General features: G+C 38.5%; 1 protein-coding gene and 1 long non-coding RNA gene across 3 annotated transcripts in view; one reads left to right on the forward strand and one right to left on the reverse strand.

Annotated features, from left to right (window-relative positions):
- Positions 1–201: 201 nt before the first annotated feature.
- LOC147218886 (uncharacterized) overlaps positions 202–25,828 on the forward strand; it is a 116,919-nt gene continuing 91,292 nt past the window's right edge. Inside the window, exons 1-2 of the long non-coding RNA XR_015108674.1 lie at positions 202–216; positions 13,905–13,980. This is a non-coding gene — a long non-coding RNA (uncharacterized LOC147218886). The remainder of the gene's footprint in view (positions 217–13,904; positions 13,981–25,828) is intronic.
- The window catches only part of cdh2 (cadherin 2, type 1, N-cadherin (neuronal)), a 62,538-nt gene continuing 54,947 nt past the window's right edge, over positions 18,238–25,828 (reverse strand). For both annotated transcript variants that reach the window (XM_086172023.1, XM_086172024.1), the window contains 2 exons: positions 22,186–22,350; positions 18,238–19,769 (listed from right to left, as the gene is read on the reverse strand). In XM_086172023.1, the coding sequence (XP_086028149.1) occupies positions 19,563–19,769; positions 22,186–22,350 (372 nt within the window). In that variant the 3' untranslated portion in view covers positions 18,238–19,562. The remainder of the gene's footprint in view (positions 19,770–22,185; positions 22,351–25,828) is intronic.

Genomic DNA, 25,828 nt, shown 5'->3' on the forward strand with positions numbered 1-25,828 from the left:
GGCCTTGCTTAAATGGTTTTTGGAAGGTTCAATGCTAAAACAGTTAAAATAATCATATAAATTATATTAGCATGTATTTTTTTGGTTTGTATATTTATCATATATGTGATGAGAACCCTGGCCCTTTAATTTTTAGGTAGCCTTATGGTCACGTGTATGACGTCACACAGGTAGCTCACAGCACAAGATTCCCCGTTGATCTTTTAACGCCGAAAGGTAAGTTCTTTTACAAGCTAACTGTGCCGGTGATGTTTATCTTGGATTTTACCGACTTAAATTCAGTTGAATAAAACAGGGGGGAAAAGGGCACTTTCGATCAACGTTCCTGAGGGACTGAACTTTTCAGAGGTTACTATCCATTTCCTTCCGATGACCTGGACGGAAAGTTAAGACAAACTGCAGAAGTCGAGAAAGCGAGTGTAACCACTGTGGTTTTCCCCACCGTTATTTTGAGGTTATAACACCTAAAACCCTCAACCTCGTGATGTTTAGTATTTATTAATGTGTCTGCCATCAGGCGCTCGCTATTCTGTCCTTGTAGCTCCAGCTTTATTGTGAAATCACCTCCACTTCATTATTGTGATTATTTCTCTGTCTTCTTATTTCTGTATTTAGTTTGGTCTGACGTGGCTCCTGCTTGCTGTGTAGTGAATAGCCTTTGTGACAAGGCTCCTGTTGGAGTGGAGTGAATAACACTTGCCATTGTTATTTGGCTATGTGTCGTGTGGGGTGAATTCCCAAAAAGGTTGCTTGTTTATGATTGCGGTGAAGGTGTAAAACTAATATTTCCTCTGGGATGTCCCAGCCACAGCTGACCGGCTACACTTATTTTGCCTTCTTGTTACATTGTCCATCCTTGTCACCTCCATTGTTGTTATCAGAAATCAACATACATATGAACACACAATTCTCTTGAATTATAACTGAATAAAACGGACTTATTTCTGCACATAAGCTTCCTTCCTTTCTTTATTCTTTCGATTGAATAACTTAACCTGTGTAGTATTCAGAGTGGCCTTTGGGTTGGTTACACACACACACATACACAGATATATTAGTATAATTAAGATATTCCTGCTGATACAAGAGAACAAATGTTTCACATAAAAATGGTCGGTAAGACCTGGAAAGGTTTATTTTTCTTCCTTTGGCATCACAATCATCACAAACAATTCTTGCTGATGCTTAAGAAGCAACAACAATGGAAGGATATTTATTTACATTTTATATTATTACCATGTCTGTGGAGGTGCTCAGTTATCCAGGTTATGATGAATTCTAGTTGAAATCTTCTTGTCGTGGTAACTAGACTTGAATTTCACCCCTCATCTGAGAGGCCTTTTCAGTTCTAATGATCTCTGGGTAGTTTCCAAAAATAAATGCCTTGGTTTTGGGCGTGTCTAGGTTATGGTGGCTTGTTATGTAAATGTATGAATTGTAACCATGTGTAAGAGGGTTGTTATGCTAATGGTGTGTCATTTGTTGGGGATAAAGGAGTAGCTTGTGTGGGATTACCTAGATTGGAATGTGAAAAGGTAAAGCTAAACAAAGGAGTGAAACCTACATTTATATAACAAGCCACCACAACCTATGCTTGCCCAAAACCCTGGCAATTATAGTCTGTAACTACCCTCAGGTCTTTAGAACTGAAGAAGCCTCTCTGATGAGGGGTGAAACATCTTCAAAGCAATTCAAGTCTAGTTGCCATGACAAGAAGATTTTGACAAGAATATTATTAGCAATTCTCTCAATACACATTTCTATGTTTTTTTTTTGGCAAGTGAAGCCCTGTGTTGATAACACATCTCCACATGTCCCTGGCGTGCAGGACAACACTGTTTGCAATGAGACTGATTAACTGTGAAAAAAAAAAAAGCAGTGAACCACATGAGCAAAAAATGTCAGCATGATCTAGGGCACTGAGTGGAAAAGAACAATTAGAGGTACACTGATGTGAAAACCATCACTTCAGAGAAGTTTTGTCTAGCTGTGCAATTCATGAAATGAAATGGGAATGTATCAACAACTCATTAGTTTTGATTGCCATATTTCAGGAAATAGCTCTGTTGCTATATTTGTCCATACAGATGGTGTGTTGATGGAACTGCATCATAAGTGAACTATCATCTCTATATACTGTAGCTACCACCTTTTACATAAGCTGAGAATATCACGTCACATTGTGGAAGCTGCTCCTCAGTACACATCATTTCCCCGTTTCACATAGTCATAAACTGCCTACTCATAGATTATTGCGTTTCTCCCCCTGCAGTGAACACTACCATTTGGTGCAATGTTGCTATGCAGGCAGAGAGACGAGTGACACCCAGAGAAACCAAGCCCTGTCATTAAACACTGAAGGAAGGCAAAGTTCACTAAATGGCATACTGGGTTGAGGAGCAAATCAGGGGCAAGGCACGTGAAAATGAATAATTGGGGTAGAGGAGTTAAATGCTTATAATGAGACAGCCAGTGTTTAACAGTTAGTTAGATTGTCAGGGTGTGCAAACTGCAATGCCATGAACTCCTCTTATACTCCTATGGTTAAAAAAAAAAAAAATCAATCTAAGAGATGCCGTGCCATTTTTTTGATATCCACATTTAAAACATGGATCACTCCAAAAATTATTACTATGGTGGTGCTCCCAAGTCACCAAACAAAGCCAAAATATCACCACTAGGATGGGAAACTCACCCTTTCTTAACACAAATGGTCAGGAGGGCTCAACAATGGCTGTGCTTCCTGAGGAGGCTGTGGAGGTTTGGCATGTCGCCTAAGATCCTCAGCAACTTCTACAAATGCATTGTTGAGAGCATCCTGACCAGCTGCATCACTGTGGTGTATGTCTGCACCGCTGCTCTGGACCGCAGACACATTCAGCGAGTGGTAAAGAACCCCACTGCCTTCTCCTCAGAGCATCTACCACCGCAGAGTCCATGGGAGAGCTGCCTCCATCACCAAGGCCCACACCCACCCCCAACATGGACTGTTCACACTCCTACCCTCCGGCCGGAGGCACAAGAGTGTGAAATGTAGAACGACACTATTAAGGAACTTCTCCTTGCACATTTAAAGTCTTCTGCCACTTAAATTGCACTCATCGTTGCATCTGCACTTTGTGAGTTGAACACCAAGCTGCACTCAACGTCTTATTGCACTGTCACTTTTCTATTGCAATGTTCACATTCTTATCTATAATCATATTTATAATAATGTTGACACTCTTCTACCAGCACCCATCCCAAATCCCTGCGGACTGCAAAGTTGGAATTTCACTGTACCGGGAAACACGTTTCTACACTGTACATGCGACAATACACACTTTTAATCTTGAATCTTATTGAATGAAACAAGGGAATACACACTTGTTGGCATAAGCTGAGGATGACACACAATTTATGTTTATTGTTAAATTTTAAAGTTTGTACTCAAGGTGAGAAAGTTAAAGAGGAAAGGAAAAATATAGTTATGATTGTCCTATTCTGATTGCAGTATTGAGTCTAAATATGTTGCATTCTTTAGCAGTTCAGATAACAAAAATATTTTTTTTTGGAATGCAACAAGCACGGATGGTCAGTAGATATAGGTCTTGCCAAAGACAGGATATCACTGTCAAGCAGTCTCACGCAGTGCTGGCATTTGCTCCAAATGTGAATATGTGTTTTTATGTTAATCCATCATGTATTCTGGGCTAAACATATACCGTTATTTGTCTATATTCAGTGGACCAGTCTGGTTCACATGCCTGGCAAGATTCTCATTCCCTCAATGTGCAATTAAAACACTGCTCACAGAATACCATATAGGGTTCCAATTATATTTCTCCACTTGTTCACAAGTGTATTTCAGCACCACACACTCTGCTCCCAGTCCTCCCACTTACTATGTTTTGGTGACAGGAATTAAAAAAATAACTTGGTTTGTCTAGAGTATTTCACAATTCCCTACATCCATCATTATGGGGCCACTGAGACTCGTGTGCATTCATTAACTTGTATCTATGGTGGAGCCTTACAAAGGGGTAGCTTGAAGAGGGTTGCTGGTGCATGGGCCCCCACCATCATAAATCTGGAACAATCCAGAGCTAAACCTCCCTTGTGCTCAGCTAATGGTACTCTAATTACTGATACCAACTTTGTGCGTGTTTAGCATGTGTGTGTATGTGCGTGGTTTGGAGAATAAACCATTACTCATTTGTATCCCATGATCAATGAGCCCTCACTGATCACCCTGGTTTTTCTCTTGCCCATAAAAGTATTTCTGAAGAGCACAAACTGGCTAACCATTTTAGAGACACTTCCTTGGTCAAGATATTTAAATTAATCCTTGTCTTTATCTTTTGCAGCGCGGTGTTAATATCCATATCAATAATTTATGTACTGCACACAGGGGATGGTCAAACCTTTCCCATGCTTACTTTCAGATGGATCTCATTGTTCCTCATTGCTGAACTGGGTCACCGCTGTCTAACCTCCCTCCTCACCTGTAGAGCTGCAATATTAATGGCCCTATATAGTCAGGAAGTGCTCACAACTATAATCTATTGTAAATACAAGGTAGTGTTTAGTTATTGTTCTGCCATCAAGCCATGTAAGATTTCAAGGTCTCTCGAAATCGCTCACTTTTTTGACCAATACATGTATAACATGGCACTTTACCTGCTAAAACAACGCTCTGAACTTTATGTTGATTTGTACTTGATAGACTGGATAGGACAGCAATACCTTGTTATCATGGATCCACAATTTTATTCAATAGTGATGTTCTGAATAACGATAGTTTAAATGTAATCATAGCGAACAATATAAGAAAAGGCTCTTCTATCAAACTGTGAAAATTATCATTCAAACTCCAATTGTTGATTTTATCAATGCCTTTCTCCAAATGCTTTGCACAATGAATTGCAGTGAAGGAACATTTGTCCCACTAATTTTCCTGCAGGGTCCTCACAATCTCCTTGTGTTGTATAACATCTAAATTGGGTTGTTTAGGGAAAGCTAGGCGGGATATTAGCAAATTGTTTAGCGCCCAGTATCCCACAGTTTATTCTTTGTTGATTGGGAAAATCATTTACATTTTTCCTTCTCTCTCGTTCCAGCTTTGTAGGCAGCTCAGTCACATTATGTCCCACTGGAGTCTGTGGGTGTCCTCCTAGGAGTGGATGCTATTAGTTTTGTCCCTGCATCCCTCTCACACACATCCAAAGAATTGTTTGTTTCAGCCAATCCTTCCCTGGCAGCCAACACGGTATTAAAGACACAAAGAAAACGTGTCCGATGTAATATTGTCTGTGCAATATTGGCAAAATTGGTGGTATTGGCAAAAAAAGAGGGGTGCCTCTGCACCCCCCTCCCCCCCGTTCTTTATTCTTTATACGGTAAAAGATCAAGTCCATAGAGAAAAGTTCAAGTCCAGCACTTGGAGGCTTTTTTGGTGTCTCAAGCTCCAAGATGGTAAAAAGAAAATATTTACACATTTATTTAAACTATTTAAATATCACAGGCTGCTCAATGCTTGATTTCCAGTCATGGAATTTGCTCAATATTTACTCATTTTGAAAGAAGAGGTCAGAACCCCATCATCATTTTTTTGTTGTTTGCTATGCCAGTACAATAATTACCATTCACTATCTGAATGATTTGTCTCTACAGCCTTCAAGCCCCGGGGAGTGTGTGGGTGTTTGCATATGGTTAATTGTAAATCTCACACAGTGCATTGGCATGAGGCTTTTTTGATTTTTGTAGGATCAAGGTTTTCCATGAAAAATCATTGTTATAAGGCATCTTATTGTTTTTATGCAGTGTGCTATTGGTTTAAGAAAACTGTTTGCCTAATGGAAAAATGTTACTTTAACTGAAGCATATGGGCCAAGTCACCAGAGAAAGCTATATCCGATATCCATGCAAGGTAATTTCCAATATGTAAACATGACTGTCATTCCTGATACGGTTGTGCCTATTAGTCCAGCAATGATGATAGATGGCTACTGATCCACCCGTGTGTTGTTCTGCATCACTCTGAATGTGCTCATCCCCCACACCGTTTACCATTGTGCTCAGACACGTTATTTTCTGTGCCTTCATAAAGGCGATAGCCATGGCAAAGTAACTGACAGACATGCAAACAAGCCAGAAAGCAAATGATAAATAAAACAAATATTCGTTGCTTACCTGTGGGTGATGATTGGTAATGATTTCTGAATCACTCATGTATACAAATTGCTTTATTACCGGAATTGTAAGGGTGTTATTGAGGGAATATGACTGCATGCATTCAGCTGTGATAAGATTATCTCTGATGTATAACAGTAGCTCATGCTAGTCCTGATGTATTTTTTTTCCCCAAATTTCTGTGATTATATATATAATCCTATTTTTTTTGTAAAAAGCAATCCATACGGGGATGAAAATTTACCAAGCGTTGGTATTGCCAATAAACTTTGTCTCAATATATGATGCTGCTTTAATTTAGCATACAAAGGAAATACCAGTGTTTTTTAGTGTGAATCAAGAACTCTTAATATGCTACATGAAAGAGGCATTGTTGACTACATTAATATTCAACATTAATAGTCATTTTTTTCCTTTACCAATACTGAAACACTGTAATCTGGGATTTAAGAAAGGAGTCCAGCATAAGACATTTTAACACATCATATGAATAATCTGGCAAAATGTTGAACTGTCAAAGCAGAGGGAAACTATTTTGATTAATAAAATAGAGATGTCTATGAGTCACTCAGAGATCCAAATGGTGAGATTTGCTTGATAAGGATCTTAATTCACAGAATATTTATTACATTTCTATTTTCTACGCTCCCAATACAGATGGAATATTGTCTGTGTTGGATATGGTATTGTTCTTTTTGTATTTTTTTCATGAAAATTGTTAGGCTCTTTTGACCTTGTTTTTGCTTTTCTTCCAAATTGTTAAAATGTTCATGTGGTGGAAAGGATTACTTTTCTCAACTAATTTAAAGTGTATGCCCATGATAAATGATTGCTGAATCAAAACACTTGCTACTTCATATCGTACTAAAATTCATTAAACCATTCAACTGAGTCGGGGTAGAGATTTCATCCAGAAAATGTCTTCACCAATGGTGACAATTTAGGTATAAAATAAATTATATACAGTGTGTGTGTGTGTGTGTGTGTGTGTGTGTGTGTGTGTGTGTGTGTGTGTGTGTGTGTGTGTGTGTGTGTCCATATACCTCTGTCTATTTTCAGATGCAGCGAAGGTATTTGATACAGATGAATGGAAATTTCATTGACCCACATTTGAGTCCTTTTTTTGCACTTTACCACTTTGAATCATTGATTATTTATTTTGCTAATTGACAGACAATATAGAACAATGTGTAAAAATGTTATCTTCTACCAGCCTAAATTGAACTTAGATCGCATTCTGAATATCGGTAACAGAATACATTGTTTTAATGTATTTTCAAATTCATAAGATCACCTTTTGTGTCTCAAAAAAGATAAGATGAGTTTAAAATTACCTTAAGTTGAAGACTGATCAATTTCCTTCCTTTATTTTAAAGTAAAATGGATTAAATCTGTGATATTTTGTCTGAAAGAGATAGCTCGTCTGGTCCAGAGAATGGTCCTAAAAGTAAATATATAGCTTTCAAAACTTAATTGATGATTGATTGCAACAGCTTATTTTACCAAGTCATGAAGACGTAATTATTTTTTTCAAAAACCAATTTCCTAAAACTTCTACAAGGACTATCACCTTTAGAAACAATCGTCCACCCATTATCCATACTGCTTATCCTACACTCGGGGTTGATGGTGTTCTGGAGCCTATCCCAGCTGCCATTGGGCCGGCAGAAGGGTGCACCCTGGCCCGGTCACCAGTCAATTGCCAGGCCTCCTATGCAAACAAATAAACATTCACCATACAGTATACATCTGGGCAATTTAGTTTCCAGAGATCCAACTGCATGTTTTTGGATTGTCGGAGAAAATGGAGAACCTGAAGGACACCCTTGACTCTTGCTGTCAAGCAGAATGTTAAGAGATATATCTATTGAGAAATCTAATCAAGGACAAACTCTTTTTAGAGATTTAGAATTGCCAATATTATATGCTTGGAAAAAAAAAGGTGGGGGGATTAATATGTTAAACTAATGAGTAATAAATATGCATGATATGATTGCAGAAAAAATGTTGTAACATTTATAAAAAAAGTATGATGTCATAAGGCACAGTAACAGACTTTTCCATCCCTGAAAACCTTCATATTTGCAGAGCATTGGTGGCAGTTGTTTTTTAATTTCTAGGATCTGACTGATTTGCCACTGCGAGTAAGCTTTATGACGAGTTCCTCCAGGTCTCACAGCATGTCCTCTTTACACAAAAATCCTTTGAGCTTGGGAACATCGAGCTTTTATCAACTTGTAGCTAAAACAAGGAGCAAAAAGAAAAGAAACAATAAAAGCAGCAGTGTATGTCAGGGATGAAAGAAAAAGAACAGAACCGAGGGAAGTGTCACCTCTTTCTTATTATAAGGTGGGATTGATCACAGTGTCACACCATTAATAGTGTCAGAGCTCACGTTGCAAAGCTGGTATAAAAAAAGGTCACACCGTGATATTTTTTCATAGCACTGCTTTGTGACAGGGTCTCAATATCCTCCGCTTTTCACTCATGCTTCAAAGTATTTGTATGTAGCTTGACTTGTGTTATCTAATATTTACCCTACAATTATGTTGTTAGAATGTGTTGTAGAGGCTATTTGGCATATAGCTGTTTAATGACGTGCTCCCAGCCAACTGTCGCCAAGGAATTATTAGCTGTGCATCGTCATTTCATGACTAATGTGCCTGACCGGCATCGCCATGGCTTCTATTTGACACACTAATTGGCAGTATCGTCTTTCAAACTGTTTAACTATTAAATTAATTATTGATCTTGCCCTCATATACAACTAATGTCTATGTCCTTGAGCACTATGCTGTTGATATATTTTCACTAAGCTTATGAAGTAAGCCAGTAGCCAAAATACAAATCCTTCATCCATATGTAAACAAATAACACCAACATTGGGATTGATGCATTAGTGCATATTGAAATGGGCAAAATCAATACATTATGTCCACCCAATTTTTTTTATTTTTACAATGTCCAGCTTGGTGTGCTTTTGATAAATGAGGACAATTCTCCAAAATGAAATTTGTATCATATTGATGCCGGAAATCATTTCCACCATATTTTGCACTTGGATGAATTTGTGTTAATGCTGCATCACCGACTGCCTAATTTAATTGAAAAGTGGCTGTGAAGGAATAGCCTCATTGCTTCTGATGACAGAGCAATACTGATTAATTTCCATTTGGGAGCGATGGGTAAATTGCAACCGGGGGAAATGGGGAAAGCACTGTTAAACTGGAAATATGATTTCCAGTTTGAAAGTAAATAAAGAAATTAATAGAAAAAGATATACATTTATAGATAAATAAATAATGATAATTCATACATTATCTGTACCGCTTATCCTGCTTATCCTGATCATCCTGATATCTGGATCACAGGGCCTTACATAGAGACAACCATTCACTCTGTCACTCATACAGGGACATTTTAGGGTCTCCCATGAACTAACTCCATGCTTTCGGATGGTGGGGGTAAACCAAATAACCCAGGAAATTTATGCAGACATGGGGAGAATATCATCACCCTCTTAAAATAATCGCCTAAGTCATTTTTTCAGGAAACACAAAAAACTGAACCATTTGACACACTCTTGACATAGGCAATTTCTACTAAAGGGGTAGAATGGCACAATCTGTTAAACTGAGGATGTAGGCAATTTTGCCTGAGGTGGTTAGCATCATGAGGAGATGATTTAGGCAAAAAAAAACATTTTTGTAAAAAAATGACGTAGGCGATTATTTTAAGAGTGTGACGATATGCAAGCTCATCGCAGAGGAGCCTTCATTTGGACCTTCTTGATGTGAGGCAAAACGGCTAACCACTGTGTCACCAAAAAAAAAAAGGATTATTTCTCAAAGTTTCTATAAACGCATTCCATTGCCCACATAGACTAATAATAAAAAGAGTGTGCAGATATGTCACCATTTCAAACATCTCTTAAATCAAGACCAGTCTGGATTTGTCCTGCAATGCAGATTTTGGAAAAAAAACTCCTATTTCGATTTTGTTTCCATTAAGATTTTGTCATGAAAGCTGGGGATTCTTCATCACTTCATCTAAGTGACATGTCTAGTTTATGGAATCACTCTCTTTCTCTCTCTCTTTCTCTCTACTTGGCTGTTCTTCTTTCTGCTCTGAATGAAGTGGTCTTAAGTTTCAGAGATGCCGAGTTCTGGACTTTAAAGTTACAAAAATGATTTATCCGTCTTGGCAAGCATACGTACATTGCTTGTTTTTGAAAGGAGAAGTTTACCGTCATCTTAATTTTGGCACGTCCTCACATGTCTTTAAATCTATGAATAGAAACAGAAAGTCTCACTGCATTAGGATTAGAGAAACAACTGCTTTATTTTTTTGGAAAAGAAAATCTTTAGGACACACCTTTTGTAATTTCGATTTTAAGACAATTTAATACATTTTATTTTCAGAGGTTAAAACATTTTAAGGAACACACCTACCTATTCACAACCAATTCTGGTTAAGGTATCAGGCCCTGCTGTGTATTTGTATTGTAGCTTTTCCATGCTATAAAGAATAGTGCAGTTCCTGGGCCGTGTCTTTGTGCTTCTACTCAGTCTTGCTCTGTTCTAAAAATACATTCATGGACAGGCAGAAAAAGAAAGAAAGAAAGAAGAATATTTTCAAGTCCGAGCACTGTTTAGTTGTGAAGCAGATGCAGTTTTATTTCTGCTCTCTACAGTGTAGTTAGTAGGTGTTATTATGGATGTAATAAAATGGAAAGGTATTATATGGATGCAGCCTAAAAAGCAATTTAGCTCTTTAATGGGTGGACTGTATACCAACATAAATCATCATCTCTGAAGATTTCATCTAGTGCAGCAATAACTGGATGTATTTTTTTATGTCTTCCATCCACAAGAGACATGCAAATGAGCAGAAGAATCCAGGTTAGCAATAATGTTCAATGTGACACCTCCAAAATATCCTCTGGAAACAGAAATTGTGTGTGGACTTTTGATTTCTAAAGGGCACAGCTTGGAAATCTCCCTCTTTCACAGAGAGTGAGCGTCATCTCAGTATAAGCCTTCGTATGAAAGCTCTCATTTCTTAGAATTTAGGGGTGAAAGGTCAAACTGAGAGAATAAGAAGTCATTTGTGAAAATGAACACTAGGAGAAAGATTAGTCAACGCTGGGTGAAAACTCATTCAGCTTTAGCCAGCCACCATGTAGATGTTTCATACAGTTTGAAGCTGGCTCATGTCAGCCTGATATTCTGTATTTTGGCCCTTTATTATTTGTTTAAAAGGAAAAGTATTGAAGGAATGATGTTTAGCATACAGTGATGAGCTACACCACATTCAATAACATATTATAGATGTTAAATAACTGGCTGATTGAGACACAGTTGGACTGACCCTATTGTATCAGACCTATTATCCTTTAACACTAAGTCACTGAAAGATGATGTTCTTTACAATAACCGTGCCGTTGCGTTTTGTTCCTGCCTGTCTGGTAACTTGTCACTCAAGCTCTCGGCAATATATGTGAATTGTTGGCTATAATAGAGTCAGCAGACAGGAAATACTGGTGTACGCCATGGGGCTTTTTCTCCTCAACATCAACAATAAAATAGCAGCCTCATTGAAAAATCAGCAATACATTGATTTTAGGTCATCCAGCCTTTTGCACATCTATTCACAACTGATCATAGAGTCCCTTACCCAGCAGCACAGGACCGCTGCAACATATTTGTTTTTATTGGAATCTTCTTCTTCTTCTTCTTCTTTCGGAATAAATATCTGATTATGGTGTGAAAGGGGCAAGGGATCTCTAGCTTTACTGAGGAGAGGGCGACAGAATTTCAAACATTCAAAAGCACAAATATCTTGGAGGAATTAGGATGTTTGCTTTGTTTACTCTTTCTTTTATTTGTGCACATTTTTTTTATCACTGGTGAATTAAATGGAACCAAGCTATTTGTCTGAGTGTGAGGTAATCCTTTAAAGTGGATTTATTAATGTATTAATTTATCCTTTTACTTTGAAGGATTTATAGTGCATCTGTGGAAGGGAAAATGGGATGGTCTAGAGTTCTTGTCAATGTGTGTGCATGGTTTACGATTACTTGTTGTCTCTGCAGCACATCAGCCATTCATGCAGCAAGATGAGAAAAGCCTTCCATCCACTCACAAGCAGAAGAATGTGACATTGAATGTTCGTAAACAAGCTGGGAATCTCATGCTAAGCCAATGTGTCAAAGTGCCCCACCCATTCACCCCTTCTCTCTAGTTCTCTTGAGTGACGATTGAGCTCTGTGGACTGATAATAATGGCACAGTAAGGCCTGATAAAGGCACGCTGATAAATTAGTATTGTGAACAGATGCAGAACAATGTCTGCTGAAATGAGGATGAGCCATTCAGGAGTTTTCTGCCAGTAGTCACTGAGAACACGGGGAGCTGTAGACTTTAGATCCAGGCGGCTGCAAACTGCAGTCCTTTACACTCGGTCTGGTTTGAGTGACTGAAAAAATGAAGAAAAAAAAAAGATTTATTATTATACTTAGAGGGCAACGAAAAAGGGCAAATGGAATTGACTAATCTTTAGGAACTGTCTGGATTTACACACAAAATATTAGACAGTCTGCATGAAGTGTGCGCATTTTCTGTCATCTTACCCTTCTTGCTGATTCAATTGTATCATGCACTAGCAAGGAAACCCTGAGAAATGCGCTCTTGCCGCTGTGAGACGCAAATTTCTATCGATAGAGGGGGCAGCATCAATCTTTCAAAAGTTCACCAAAGGTCAGGAGTAGCATAACTTAGAAGCATCAGATTCTAGTCCATACTATGAATGTTTACTGACAGTCTTCCCATGGAGGCTTGTGACACTTGCTCAACCATCCAGATTCAGAGCTGACGCAGGCTGTCTTGTAAATCCGCAATGTGAGTGGGTGTCGCTGGAAGCATTGTTTCAAAGTCAATAAACAAGGCCCCGAGGTGCTTGTAGAAACACCAATCTGCAGGCATTTTCCAAAGAGAACATCTGGGGAGCACTCAGGGGTTATTAGTTGAGTTCCACCTTATTTGGTATGAGGATTTCACATAGAAATTGAAACATTGTTTGCATGGATCGTAGTGCACTAGATAATGGGAAGAAGACGGTCGAAAATCGTTTGAATGCAATGTGTATACTCAAGCCTGATTTCTCTTCGGAATAGGCACAAAAGCTCACAGTTCAACTATTTAATCATTAATATATTTGTTTATTTTATATCCCAGCAATATGTGCTTATTTAATATGCATTTTGTAAGTCACAGTCTTTCACATAAGCCAGCAGATCATCCTGATGTCCCTCCTGTCCAATCTTATTAGCTTTGCAAATAACTTATAATGCACCGCTATTTTTGCCCTTTTGTCAGCAAGTTAATATGTGCAGCTAACATACCATTTTGAGCAAATATTGCACCCTTCTTCGCAAGACCATATGTCAAATAAATAATGAAAATGTGCCTTTCCTGCCAATGTCAGTGATTATAATTTTCAAAATGTATTGTCCTAATTTCTCATATAATACATCCCCACCTTACTGACTGAATGAAGAAGACCTTTTTATGTTCTTCAGATACACAACACACCTTTAAGTGTTACCGTACTGCACAATGCAGTACTGGAGAGCTTTGTAACTGTTTATGTCCAGCTCTCTTTTCCTTCGGGGATCATCTGTGTTGTGAAATTGAAGTGCAGTAGTGGAATGTAAGTTCTTTCTCTCTCCTGCAGGGTTAGAAAATGAAAACTGCTTGATGGATATGACCCTGCTGAAGCAATCTGAACATCGAGATGACGCTCCAGCAAGGTAGATGACTTAAAGGTGCTGAGGGGGCAGCACTGAGAATTGGACAAATTTATAGTGTAGCACCGAGTTGTAGTTCTACAATATTCATCTTTTGTGCAAAATAAGAAGGATCTGGTTTGATAATTTGGTTGATTATGTTCATTCACTTCTTGGAGCAGTTGCTAGAGCTTTGAAATATGCTTTTCCAATGGTCTCACTTGTTAGTCAGGATGAAAGATGCACCCCTTTTCTCAGTTTATGCTTCAAAGAAACCTCTCCAGCACCGAGTCAAACAATGAATCATATTCTGTCAATTTTTTTTGCCTACATCTCTTACACATCAATCAAATACTGTATATTTTGCAAGAAATGCATAACTGTGATGAACAAATTGTGACCTACTAATTTAGCATATAAAGAAATGATAATGAATTACAAGATACTTTTTTTTTTTTTTTAACAAAAAATACACTACAAGGCCAATAAGTGTTTTAATGGTTCAGAGTTTTCTGATGCGAAATATAATTTTAAATGGATTCTTATTGGCAAAAAAGTGTAGTAACCATGATGTAGAACTTGTGACATAATATGCTAATTATGATATACTGCAGGTCTGAATGCCTATGAATGATCATTTGCATTTCAAATGTGTATTGTGTCTTCAATTTAAAATTATAAATTTCATCAGGATACACACAAACACACATACTTTATTATTTACAGATTCTATTGGCTTTTCCTAACACATGATCATAAGTTTCACATGTCCTTAGTCTGTGCGTTCAATGTTTTTATCTTTGAATCATAATTCATTTGATCTTTTGTGCAAGTTAAGTAGATGCTTTCACATCAAGATGTGTTTTTAAAACTAAAATCAGAATTCATATAAGGCTATGGTTTCTGTGATTGCTTATTTAAACCGTTCTTCTGGAGTAATTTTCATTTTATTTCCATTCGGCACTTACAGAGAGGTATTTGGGAAACCTGACCCAAGAAATATGTAACAATCCTTAAACGGTGCAGAATGTGTCATACAGTGGGTTACTTTGGCCACTTAAGCCATAAAAATGATTTGCTACAGCAATTCACTGTAACCGACCACATATGTGCATCCACAATATCAAAGTGTGGACAGGGGCTTGGCAAAGGTGAAAATGGATAAACGTTTCCATTAAACAGAAGGAAATAAAAAGAAATACATTAAGAACTGATATCCGCTGTGAAGAGTAAAATGTTATGTAAAGTATTATCTTGAAAAATGTGTTGGAGAAACATCAATTAGATAATTTCTTGACCGACTTTTCTTTCACTGCAAAATCTCATACTGAGATTGAGTGTTTAGTCTTGCATACTGTAGATAGAGAAGCACACAAGGCAAGGTAATTTAAAAACAACTCGAAGAAAAACATCTCGGTGCCTGCTTTGGAAGGTTAAAAAAAATCTTCTGTGAATATCCCGCATGTGGAATGGATCAATATAGGTGCAGCACAGATTAAACAGTGCTGCACTGTTTAAATGAAATGAAAAGATGAAAAAAATAACACTTATTATGAATTTTGGCTGCCTGGAGGCAGGAAAGATACTGAGGGGTACATGGACAGGACTTGTAAAATCCAATATTAACATTTAAAGGTTTGTGAAATGTGGGAGTGTAAATGTGGCTCTGCATGTGTGCAAAAGTGTTGAAAAATATGTATGCATAAAATGATCTGGAAATATGCGTAACGGCTTTCAAATGCCTTTTCTACACACGTCGCACTTTGTATATGTATTGGCTAATCTGTTCAAACATATATAAATATTGATGCATTGACAGAAATACAGCGAAGATATCACTTAGAATTTAGATGGACCTATAAACATGGCAACATTCCCCTTAGTTTCTTGCGACTCTTATGCCTGACGGATGTGTAAATGTGTGGACAGCGAGCTGGTTGTCATATCCTATGAATGTGTTCAGGCAACTATTTCCCCGCTGTGCTGTGTTGGCTGGAGGAACGGGGCTGTTCAGTGAGCAGCGCACAGAGAGAAGGGTGGGTGTTGTGTGTGTGTGGTTTAAAAACAATCTCAAGATGCAGAATTGAAGAATGAAATCTGAGCTAAACTGATTTGCCGATCATTAATGGAAAAATATAACTGAATGCTCATGGTGGAGGTAGGAATCAGTGTCTGTGGAGGCTCTCAGTCATCTAAGTCATGGTGAATTCAGGAATCAGTGCTAAGTTTGACCATTTATTCCAACACAATACACTCAGTTCTATTGGGTGGGTAGTGTGTCTAATAGGGTCTGAGTCTGGTGTGGACTGTCTGTGGAGATTCTCAATCATGGAGATAGTTGATAAATGTTATTATGGCAGGTTGAAAAGTTGACTTTTTGAATTACTTGAACAATTTCTTTTTCATCCAAGAGACTTCCTCAGTTCTCTGATCTCGTGAGGATTGTTTTTACCTTATGACATTTTACCTCTATACCTTTATACCATTTCACATTGTATGTAATTTCACATTCCAACTTGAGCGAAATTCCATCCATCCATCCATTTTCCTCCGCTTATCCGGAGTCGGGCTGTGGGGGCAGCAGCTGGAGCAGTGAGGTCCAGACCTCCTTCTCCCCAGCCACAAGGTCCAGCTCCTCTGGGGGGACCCCAAGGCATTCCCATGCCAGCCTGGAGACATAGTCTCTCCAGCGTATCTCGGGTCTTCCCCGTGGTCTCCTTCCAGATGGATATGCCGGAATGCCCCCCCACCCCCCGGGAGGCGTCCAGGAGCCACCAGGCGCTCACTATCGAGCCACGCTCCCAGGCAGGGATCCAGCCAGGCACCCCTGTCCGGGCAAGGGAAGACTGGATCCAAAGTTTTTCTTCTTCTTCTGGGTCTTCTGAGCTGTGCTTCGTCTGGCACCAGGGACCTGTTAGCCTTAGATCACCCTTCCAGGGACCCAAAGCCCCCGGCAACATAGCTCCCAGGATCACTGGGATGCGCAAACCCCTCCACCACAGTAAGGTGGCAGCTCATGGAGGGGTTGAGTGAAATTGTTGACGGTATTGAAACAAAACATGGTTTAATTATATTCAATGTATTTGCTTATTAATTAAGTATTATAAAAGTTAAATAGAGAAGTGAGTTACAATTACTGCCTAAAAACGCATAACCAATTATGGAGAGGAAAAAAGGTAATGACACAGAGGCTGCTCCTGACATTGTTCCTATGACCAGGTTTGACTGGAAAGTAATGTCTTCAACAATAACCAGTGAAGGTTGTGAGTTCAAGTACTTCTTTGATGACGAGTAGGTTCTGTTTTGACTTCATTCCAACGTACCTTCACCTTAACATTATGTCTATGGAGAAACATTTTTGGCTGTAGTGGTGCCTGCAAGGGAAAATGTGTGAAAATTACAATGCTTGCTTGAGTGAAGACACCTTAAATCATGTATTTAACATTAAACCATGAGTTCTGTTGATGCTATCAGGGTACAATTTCTGTATACAGAGTTTATATAGGTGAATGCAAAAAATCCCTGATGTACATGACTTTCATTATTCAGATGTGACAGCAGAATAATTTTGTGGAGGTTCTCAGTTATTTAGGTCGTAGTTGATTCTGGTCAAAATCGTCTTGTAACAACTAGACTTGATTTTCCTGAGGACACTTCACCTCTCAACCAGGAGTCTTCTTGTGGATGAGAGGTGAAACGTCTTCAAAGGAAGAAAATCAAGTCCAGTTGCTACAAGAAGAAGAATGTGACAAGAATGACAGCAGAACAAGTTTTCATGTCATTCATATACACTTCATGGTCACATTGACCATTCTCATCCTTGTCTCAATGAACATCTCAGGGATCTGGGTACCGTACATTCCCTTTCAAGTATTCGGGGGGGGTTTCTTCATTTTGAGGTCAAGTGCAATCTATCCTACAGGACATGCCAGTGTAAAACGTCCATGAAAGAATTGCTATGCTAGTTTTAGAATAGTCAGACTGATAGTTTACTTGTTGCACCTTCAGTTCAACTATTACACCGTAATAAAAATAAGAATATTGTATTCTTATCTTGCGCGCTGAAACATATATCATGAATGGACTTAAATGGGCCTTTGTGTCGACTTTTCACATGTGTGCAAATAACAAATAGATAATAGATTTAGTGTGTCTACTGATATAATTAGCTAAAATAATGTCTTTTTAATTTAATGTATTTTGCCTTTGCAGAGTGTGTAATTCATTTACTGCTTCCGTAAAAATGCTGAGCTGGGTAAAAACACACACATTAAAAGGCAGTTTAGCTCCAAAATTGGCATTTTATTTTGATGGTTGGGGTTAGAGATGTATAATTTGTTTCCAGTACATATGGTTATCCACACGTCCAAAACGGTTTCCAGTCTTAAAGCTGAATCATTAATTAGTGCCTAGTATGTCATGCCATCCCACCCCCCTTTTTGGTACAAATTCAACAGTTGTGCTGACAAGATCACTACTTCTCAATTTTTATCAATGTGTTTTTACCATTTTTATACAAAAAAAGTCTCTTGACTTCTACACATTTAATGTCACCCAGATTTTTATTTTTTTCCACTTTGTAAATAAATTTGGGAAACAACATTTTTTTTTTCATTTTTGTTGTCATGAAAAGATAAAAACATGCAAAAAAATGGTAAATTGAAGTCCAAATTGTACATTTACATGTTTGGAACTTTTTGCACTTCTTCATATACTACATCAAAAGAAAAGATAAAGAAAAAAACATTATGTACACACATCTTTTTACAGTGAAGAAAAACTTGAAAAGATCTGATGATGACTAAGGCAAATGAAGTGTACATTGACCAGTTTTTTTGTTGTTTTTGTAAAATACTACATCACTTCAGGAAAAAAAAGGAAAATAATTTGCTACAAAAGTATGATCGATAACTCCCTTTTTTTGCAACCAGCTGCATATTCTTAATCTTTAATGAAACTTCTAGAGGGTCTATCATTCTGTACAGTGCTGCTCTTCATTAATTTCGCCTTCCATCCAAGCTAATGGATTGAATCGTCATTTCTTTGTGTTTAGGCTTATTTGAATGACCCTCAAAAAACAGGAGTATTGTGTGACCAAAGGGGAAAAAAAAAAAGCATGTAGCATACCAGAGTGTAACATACTTTGTTTGAAATCACTCCAAAAGTCAGTACCATTAAAGCCTTGAACATAAAACTAATCATTTAGATCCAAAAAATGTACAAAAAGGCACATTATATCCCAGTGCTTCTGTACTGTGAAATTCAAGTGTAACTGAGCGCATTCAATACCGACAGTCGTGGTGGTTCGACATTCCACCTGGATTACCCTCCAATAGCCTCCATCACTGGAGCACAGCCTTTGCCTAAGCTTTCAACAAGCATATGTATGCGTAGACTACAACAATAAGCCTAGGTTGGTTGGTTTTTGAAAAAAATGTCAGAATCAATGTTTAGTTTTTGTTTCCTTTTCTGCCACGGTTCCGTCTCCCTCGCAGGTAACATAACTATGCTAGAATTTGTCCATGTCCATCCACAGGATAGCTTTCCTTCATTTTTTTAAATCTTTTCTTTTCGTTTTTAAATCCTTCAGTGAGTGGCTGTGTGTCCTAGTCATCGCTTCCACCATACATGTCTGCTAGTTTTCTAAAGCGAGGGCCCCAGTCGTTGAGGTAATCGTAGTCCTGGTCACCCCCGCTGCTTGAGGAGTTGAGGGAGCTGAGGGACCCGGCTGTGGAGCCACTGCCCTCGTAGTCAAACACTAACAGAGAGTCGTAGGGTGGAGCGGTGGGATCGTTGTCTGCTGCTTTAAGTCCCTGTACAGGAGAAAATACAATCACTGTTGGATGAGAAGATAAAGCTAAAACTGTGTGCTGCATTAAGTCCACTCCTTCCCCTGTAGTTTTTCACTCAAACAGCCTAATCTATCCTCAAACCAGACAGTTTTCTATTCAGGAAATCAGGTGGTTGTCAGGATTAATCAGGCTCTTGTACTTGTGTTGAGTTACCACTGTGTTTTAGTTGGAATTCCCCTTGTAAGGTCTAGGATTATCAAGTGTTTGATTAAAATATATGATTGAGCATACCACTAACCCTTGTTGGCTTGAATTGACACTTTTGCTGAACCCTTATGCCTCAATCTTCTTTCCTTAAGTGCTTCGAAAAAAGCAATACTGCTGTGGTACAATTACCTTGTCATGTATAATATACAGACGTATTTGACATTTGAATTAATACCCATGCTAGATATCTAACCTCTGTTTAAACAATATCACAGTTCACCCCATATGTGTGAATGTGTTACTTTGTGGTGGGGAACTCCTAGTTTGAAGGTCGTGCTTGACATTCCCAGAAATCCTCACAGAGTCATAAGAGGTCCTTATGGATTGCTATTGATTTCCAGCCTCATTCACAAACAGTTCTCAAGAGACTTGATTCATTGCTAATCTAGCAGTTGAGATGTGCTTGGGCATCAAACCACTTTGGACCTAAGCCTGGTTTCACCCTCTTACCACCATAACCGACGACAGCTAGCAAATAATACTGCTATGAATTAAAAGAAGTGGCGCAAAAATTAACCAGAGAAACTAAACCTCATAAGCACTTGGAACTGACAAAAAAATCCATAGATTTCTGATGCTGCCATTACAGTAAAATAGATCTAAATTAAGCACAAAGGCATTTAGTAATTATTTTCCACTTGTTAACTGTCAATAAGAAATTGCTCTTGGCTGTGATGCTGGTAATTTGGTGGGAATGATGACAGATGGACGGTTCATTACAGTAACTATAATTGCTCAGTTGGTTATTCACCCTCTCTCCAACTAAAACTTCACTGGCAATTTCAATCACTATGCTCCTCCATTTTATTATTATTGAGTCACAACTTGACAATGCACACAGTCAAGAATCTAATAGCAACAGTGACCATCTCTCTTTTGGAACTGGTCTGTCCCATAGATATAAAGTGAAACGTCGGAGGTATTCACTGCAAGCCTTTCACAGACAGTAAAAAGAAACTAGTAGAAACACTGGCTGCAGTTTCATCAGCTTTGTTTCCCTCCGGCCTCTGTGATCCACAGAACTCCTGCTAATCTATTTAATGTAACATCCTGTGTGAGAACAGACTTGTTGACAAATGAAACTCCGCTTGTCTAATTGTGGGGTTAAAGTAGTTCTGGTAAACCAATGCTTATATTTTGTCACATTAATGTAATCAAGTGCCCTAAGCTTACAGACCTCATTGACTTTTTAAGGACAAAGTTTGCTCCCCAAACCCTAACTCCTTATTAATTGGATCAGATTCCAGCTCCATGAGAGCTATGTTGACTGAGCTTTAGAGACACTCAAATCAGAGGCTAAAACACTGCTGTCTGGCTGCAGTGAGCATTTCTGGGTCAGCACTTGAAATCACTCTGAGGTCTTGAGAGAATATAGAAATAACATGAGAAAATACAGTGAATGAAGGAGGGCGCTAGCTGCTTTGCCAATATCAACTGTTACTACAAGTGTATTAGGTTTATTAATGATACACGGCAAGGGTGTAAATGAATGGTGCAGATAGAGGGGTCTGAGAGATAAATGGTCAGGGAGTAAAATCTAAAAACCTGGGCACCATCCAAAAACTAGGAGAGAGCCCCATTTGGAATGCTGCAAAATTCTTGTCTGTTGGAGCTTGTGAAAAATACATGACTGCTCTTTTCATTTTACATTCTCCCTTCATGCTGGAGTCAATGATGGCCTGAGGCAAATGAGGGCACATGGAACACTGCACCCCAACAGCAAGCCAATGTATTGCTTTCTCTCATCTCCTTTTTTTAATCTCCTAACATATCTTTACCTCTACTTGGCCAAAAATGCACCGAAAAAAGATATATCTTCATGAGTTAGCAAATTGGGCCTCTCTGGCCCAATTTTTAACTGATAATAATAAAGGTTGAGAACATTTTCTTCTTTCTGCTAGCAAACGATAAAAAAAATTCTATTAATTGGTTTCACTTTCTGTACGAAAAAGAAAATTGCATGATTCCAAGTTATACTAACCAAACTGTTTCTTTAGATGCAAACCTATAAGGAAAACCCCAACCTCTAAAAGTGAAATAAAACTTTGATTTTCTCTGATGTCAGTTATACTAGACTGAATTTTGTCACACAAAACAATCCCAGCTTTCAATAACACCACATGCACATGATACATGTTGGTTGCTGATTGGTTTAAGTTGTTCATTTTACCTCATTGATGAAGTCTCCAATATCTCCAGGGTGGGGTGCTGCTGACCTCATTGGGTACTGTGGCTCAGGGTGGAGAGGTCTTTCGTCTAGACGGCGGATCCCCACAGGCTTGATGGCATCAGGCTCTATTGTGTCCGGCTGCTGGAGCTGACTCAGGTCATAATCCTAAGGAACACGGGAGATAGATGGGTGTTGTTGAGCAGCATGACAAGACCCCAAACTGAGAGTGATGACACAAAGGCCAAACGCATATTGTGCTGTGGAAAGGTGGAGCTCAACTGAGTGACAATTTTTTGAGAGTTATACTACGCAGTGAAGAGTTGAGGAGACCTTGAGGACATTTAAATCTGAAAGGGTACAGTATGGGGACAATGTAATATTTCTAAAAGAAATATTTAAGGGGTCAATGCTGAGGACCGCATCATTCATTGTTTTTATGCTTGTGTGGTTTGTGGCAGGAAGGCTGTGCAGGGGACTCTTGCTTTAATCACTGCCCAGACATAAAATGGTGGATATGCATAAGCCCCTGCTAATCCTATTAACATTACCAAGGCAACCTGAATGGCTCACAGTTTGTGCAAAGTCATGGGCAGAGAAGGAGGAGAAAAAGTGAGGGGAAAAAAAAGAATTAGGAGAGATAGTGTTGCGGTGAAGAGCTGAGTTTAGCTCAATAATTGGATGGTATCATAGTAACGGCAGATATGACAGAGAAACTATGCTATTTGAGCATTGGACGGTGTGCCTAATAAGCGTGCATGATGGATTGTCCCTCTTTAAAAGATTTTAAGTAATCCATCCATCTCTAATATCCTCTTTCAAAGCTGTCTTTGGTTACACATGAACCAACATACACACGTACATGTGCACAAAGGCACAAAACAATCCAATACATATAAACCGTTGATGGCACTCTTCAATTACTCAAATAAACACAGCAAAACATGATGAACCGGTGGGTACTTGAGATGATTACACAATTATCATCTTATATCAGGAACAAACGTATTGATTATTCACGTGCCATGTGATTTCGTGAGCAATAACTGTAATCTTGAGGGAACCCGATAGGAATAATGGTCATCACACAACAATGACAACCATCATCTTTGGTTCATTTCAGTGAGACCCCTGCTTGACCTTCCTTTCGGTCATACACCAGTGGGGAGATGAGTTGGTGACATGAATTGTAACAGCACTGTGTAATGGCTGAACTAAGCAGAGAGCTTTAATGACACCAGCTCCTTTAGGGAACTGGCTCCTTACATGAGCTCAGGCCTTTGAAAATGGCTACCCCCTGGCTCTTATGACCCTAATTCAAACAAAGGCAACTAAAACAATATCTATATTGCTTCATTTGCACGCCACAGCTGTGCAAACTAGAATGGCAGTATAACAGAAATTATTGTATTTATTACAAGATGAAATCTACGCCCTCGGACAAGAACAGAATTTAGGCCTTGAAGGATTTCCAAAATTTCCTTTCACTGATACATCATGGTTTACAAATTTGGATTGTCACATAGTGCGGTCATTGATTAAATTTGACAGGTTCTCTTTTATCCCTTCCCATGCTTTGTGATAATGGTTCAAAATCTATATAGGATAAACTAATTTGGCACTAATTCAATTATTTGACACATTGAAACAGAAAAAGCAAATTGTAAAACAAAAACTGATAGTGTAACGGATTACAGTTATATCAGTAGATAACATGAAACTATTCAGCTCAATGAAATAGCTCCTGGCTTTTATTGTCAAGGTATGTAAATTATATAGAGAGTACCCTCATCACTGTTAAAAGGACTGCCTCTTCAGACATGAACACCTTATGAGACTGTTCTTAGCCTCAGAGCTGAAAATGCTCAGCTGTGTCTATTTTGCTCCCCATACCTCTATAAACCAAATGAAAGATGCTGACAAGTTATATACATTAATTTCCAGAGAGCTTCAATAGGTACTTTTAATACAAAACATATTCAAGAAGAAGAGCTCATAATTATCTTTCTCTCAATCTTAATTAGCTTGTCTTTTTTACGGTGACAAAAATCTCTAGCTAATTACATTTTCACTATGAATGGGTCCGACTTGTTTTGTTTGCATGTCACTGAAATACACATCATTTTGTGTTTTATGTATGCCTCCAAAGCCTTATTGTCTTGGGCTATGGTTTAAGATGTGAAGGGGAGATGACTCATTCCTGTTGTGTTTATTTCTACAATCCATTTCACAACATGTTCTCAACTGTCCATTATTTCAGAATTATTTTTTCGATGTCTGGTGAGTACAGCTTGATCAGATTTATGCCTTTGATTAAATGAGTGCTGCACAAACCAATACAAACCAGGCCAATGGCAGCAGTAACCAAAATCATATACTCTGAGAGCACCAAATGGACTGACACTTCAATTTCCTCCCTAGCGAGAGATAGGGAGACAAGGGTTGGGCATTATAGAGACCACATCGCAAGGAAAGTCAGGTCCATTTTTTACCCCACACTGACTACCTCAGTTCCTCAGTCAAGGCCATTTTCTTCTGGCGCCCTGCCCACCTCTGCACCACTCAAAATGGGAGCTAGTCTCACTCAGTAAATTGCCGCTAGCATGCAACCGTTTATTTTTCACAAATGTACGGGTCTACAGATTTATGCATTTCATGAGTGAGACTGAGAATATGAATACACAAGTGGGTGCAGTCCCTCTAGATTAATATGTGGCAGATGTGTAATGGCCTTGCAGTCATTGTTACCTTACACAGAGCTTCACTATTGCACCACAGCAGATGTCTGTCTCTAAATGACATCAGCTAACCAATTACAAGTCTCCGAGGCTAATTTGGCACTGTGCTGGGTCATAGAGGGGTCTCCTGCTTATTCTTGCCATTCCAAAGCCATAGCAGCACTCCAACAAGCAAAATAATAATGCAAATCGTTTATTACTGATGTTTTAAATGATAACATGGGGTGATTACAATAATTGAATTTCTGTCTGACCATTATTGGTCAGGACATGGACATGTAGAAATGTGACTTTATTGATGCTTGTGGCATAGCTTATTTTCTAGTGTTGTGTAAATGCATTGTGAGGTGAGAATCAGTTCTACCTGAGAAAACATTTCCAATAATTCCAGGACCAATTAGATCAAACTGTATTTGCCTTATTGACTGTCGGTTTCGATTCTCCCTCTGAGCTTTTTCTTAGTCTCGTATGTAAAAACCAGTATTTCTACTAATCCACAAGTGAGGGAAATTTTCCAATTCCTCTTTGAGACCGTGCGGTTTATTAAGAGCGGAGGTAATATAAAATATGGGTTATAAGAACATGTAAGCTTGTAGGGAGTGTCTAGGTGGTCCTCTCATATCCCTACAGGCTTGGCTTCTACAGAGATTGCTACTGTATGAGCCAAGACCACACACCAGCCTTATGTAAGCATTTTAAGACCATGCCAGACAGCTAAGTGTGTACAATGGGTGTGAAGGATGCCAATTCACTTGTATTGTATTACGTATCCGAAACTTTGATTAAATTAGAGAAAAATAAATGAAGATCAATTGAAAACATTATATTTTCAGGACATAAACAAGACCCCGCAAAACAATAATTTCAGTTTTAAATTAAATCTTTGAAGGACAGCATGCAGAGTCAGA

The sequence above is a fragment of the Fistularia commersonii genome, chromosome 25 (assembly GCF_037954325.1).
Source record: "Fistularia commersonii isolate RoL2024-O1a breed Wild chromosome 25, RoL_Fcom_v1.0, whole genome shotgun sequence".
In the NCBI taxonomy this organism is placed as follows: Eukaryota; Metazoa; Chordata; class Actinopteri; order Syngnathiformes; family Fistulariidae; genus Fistularia; species Fistularia commersonii.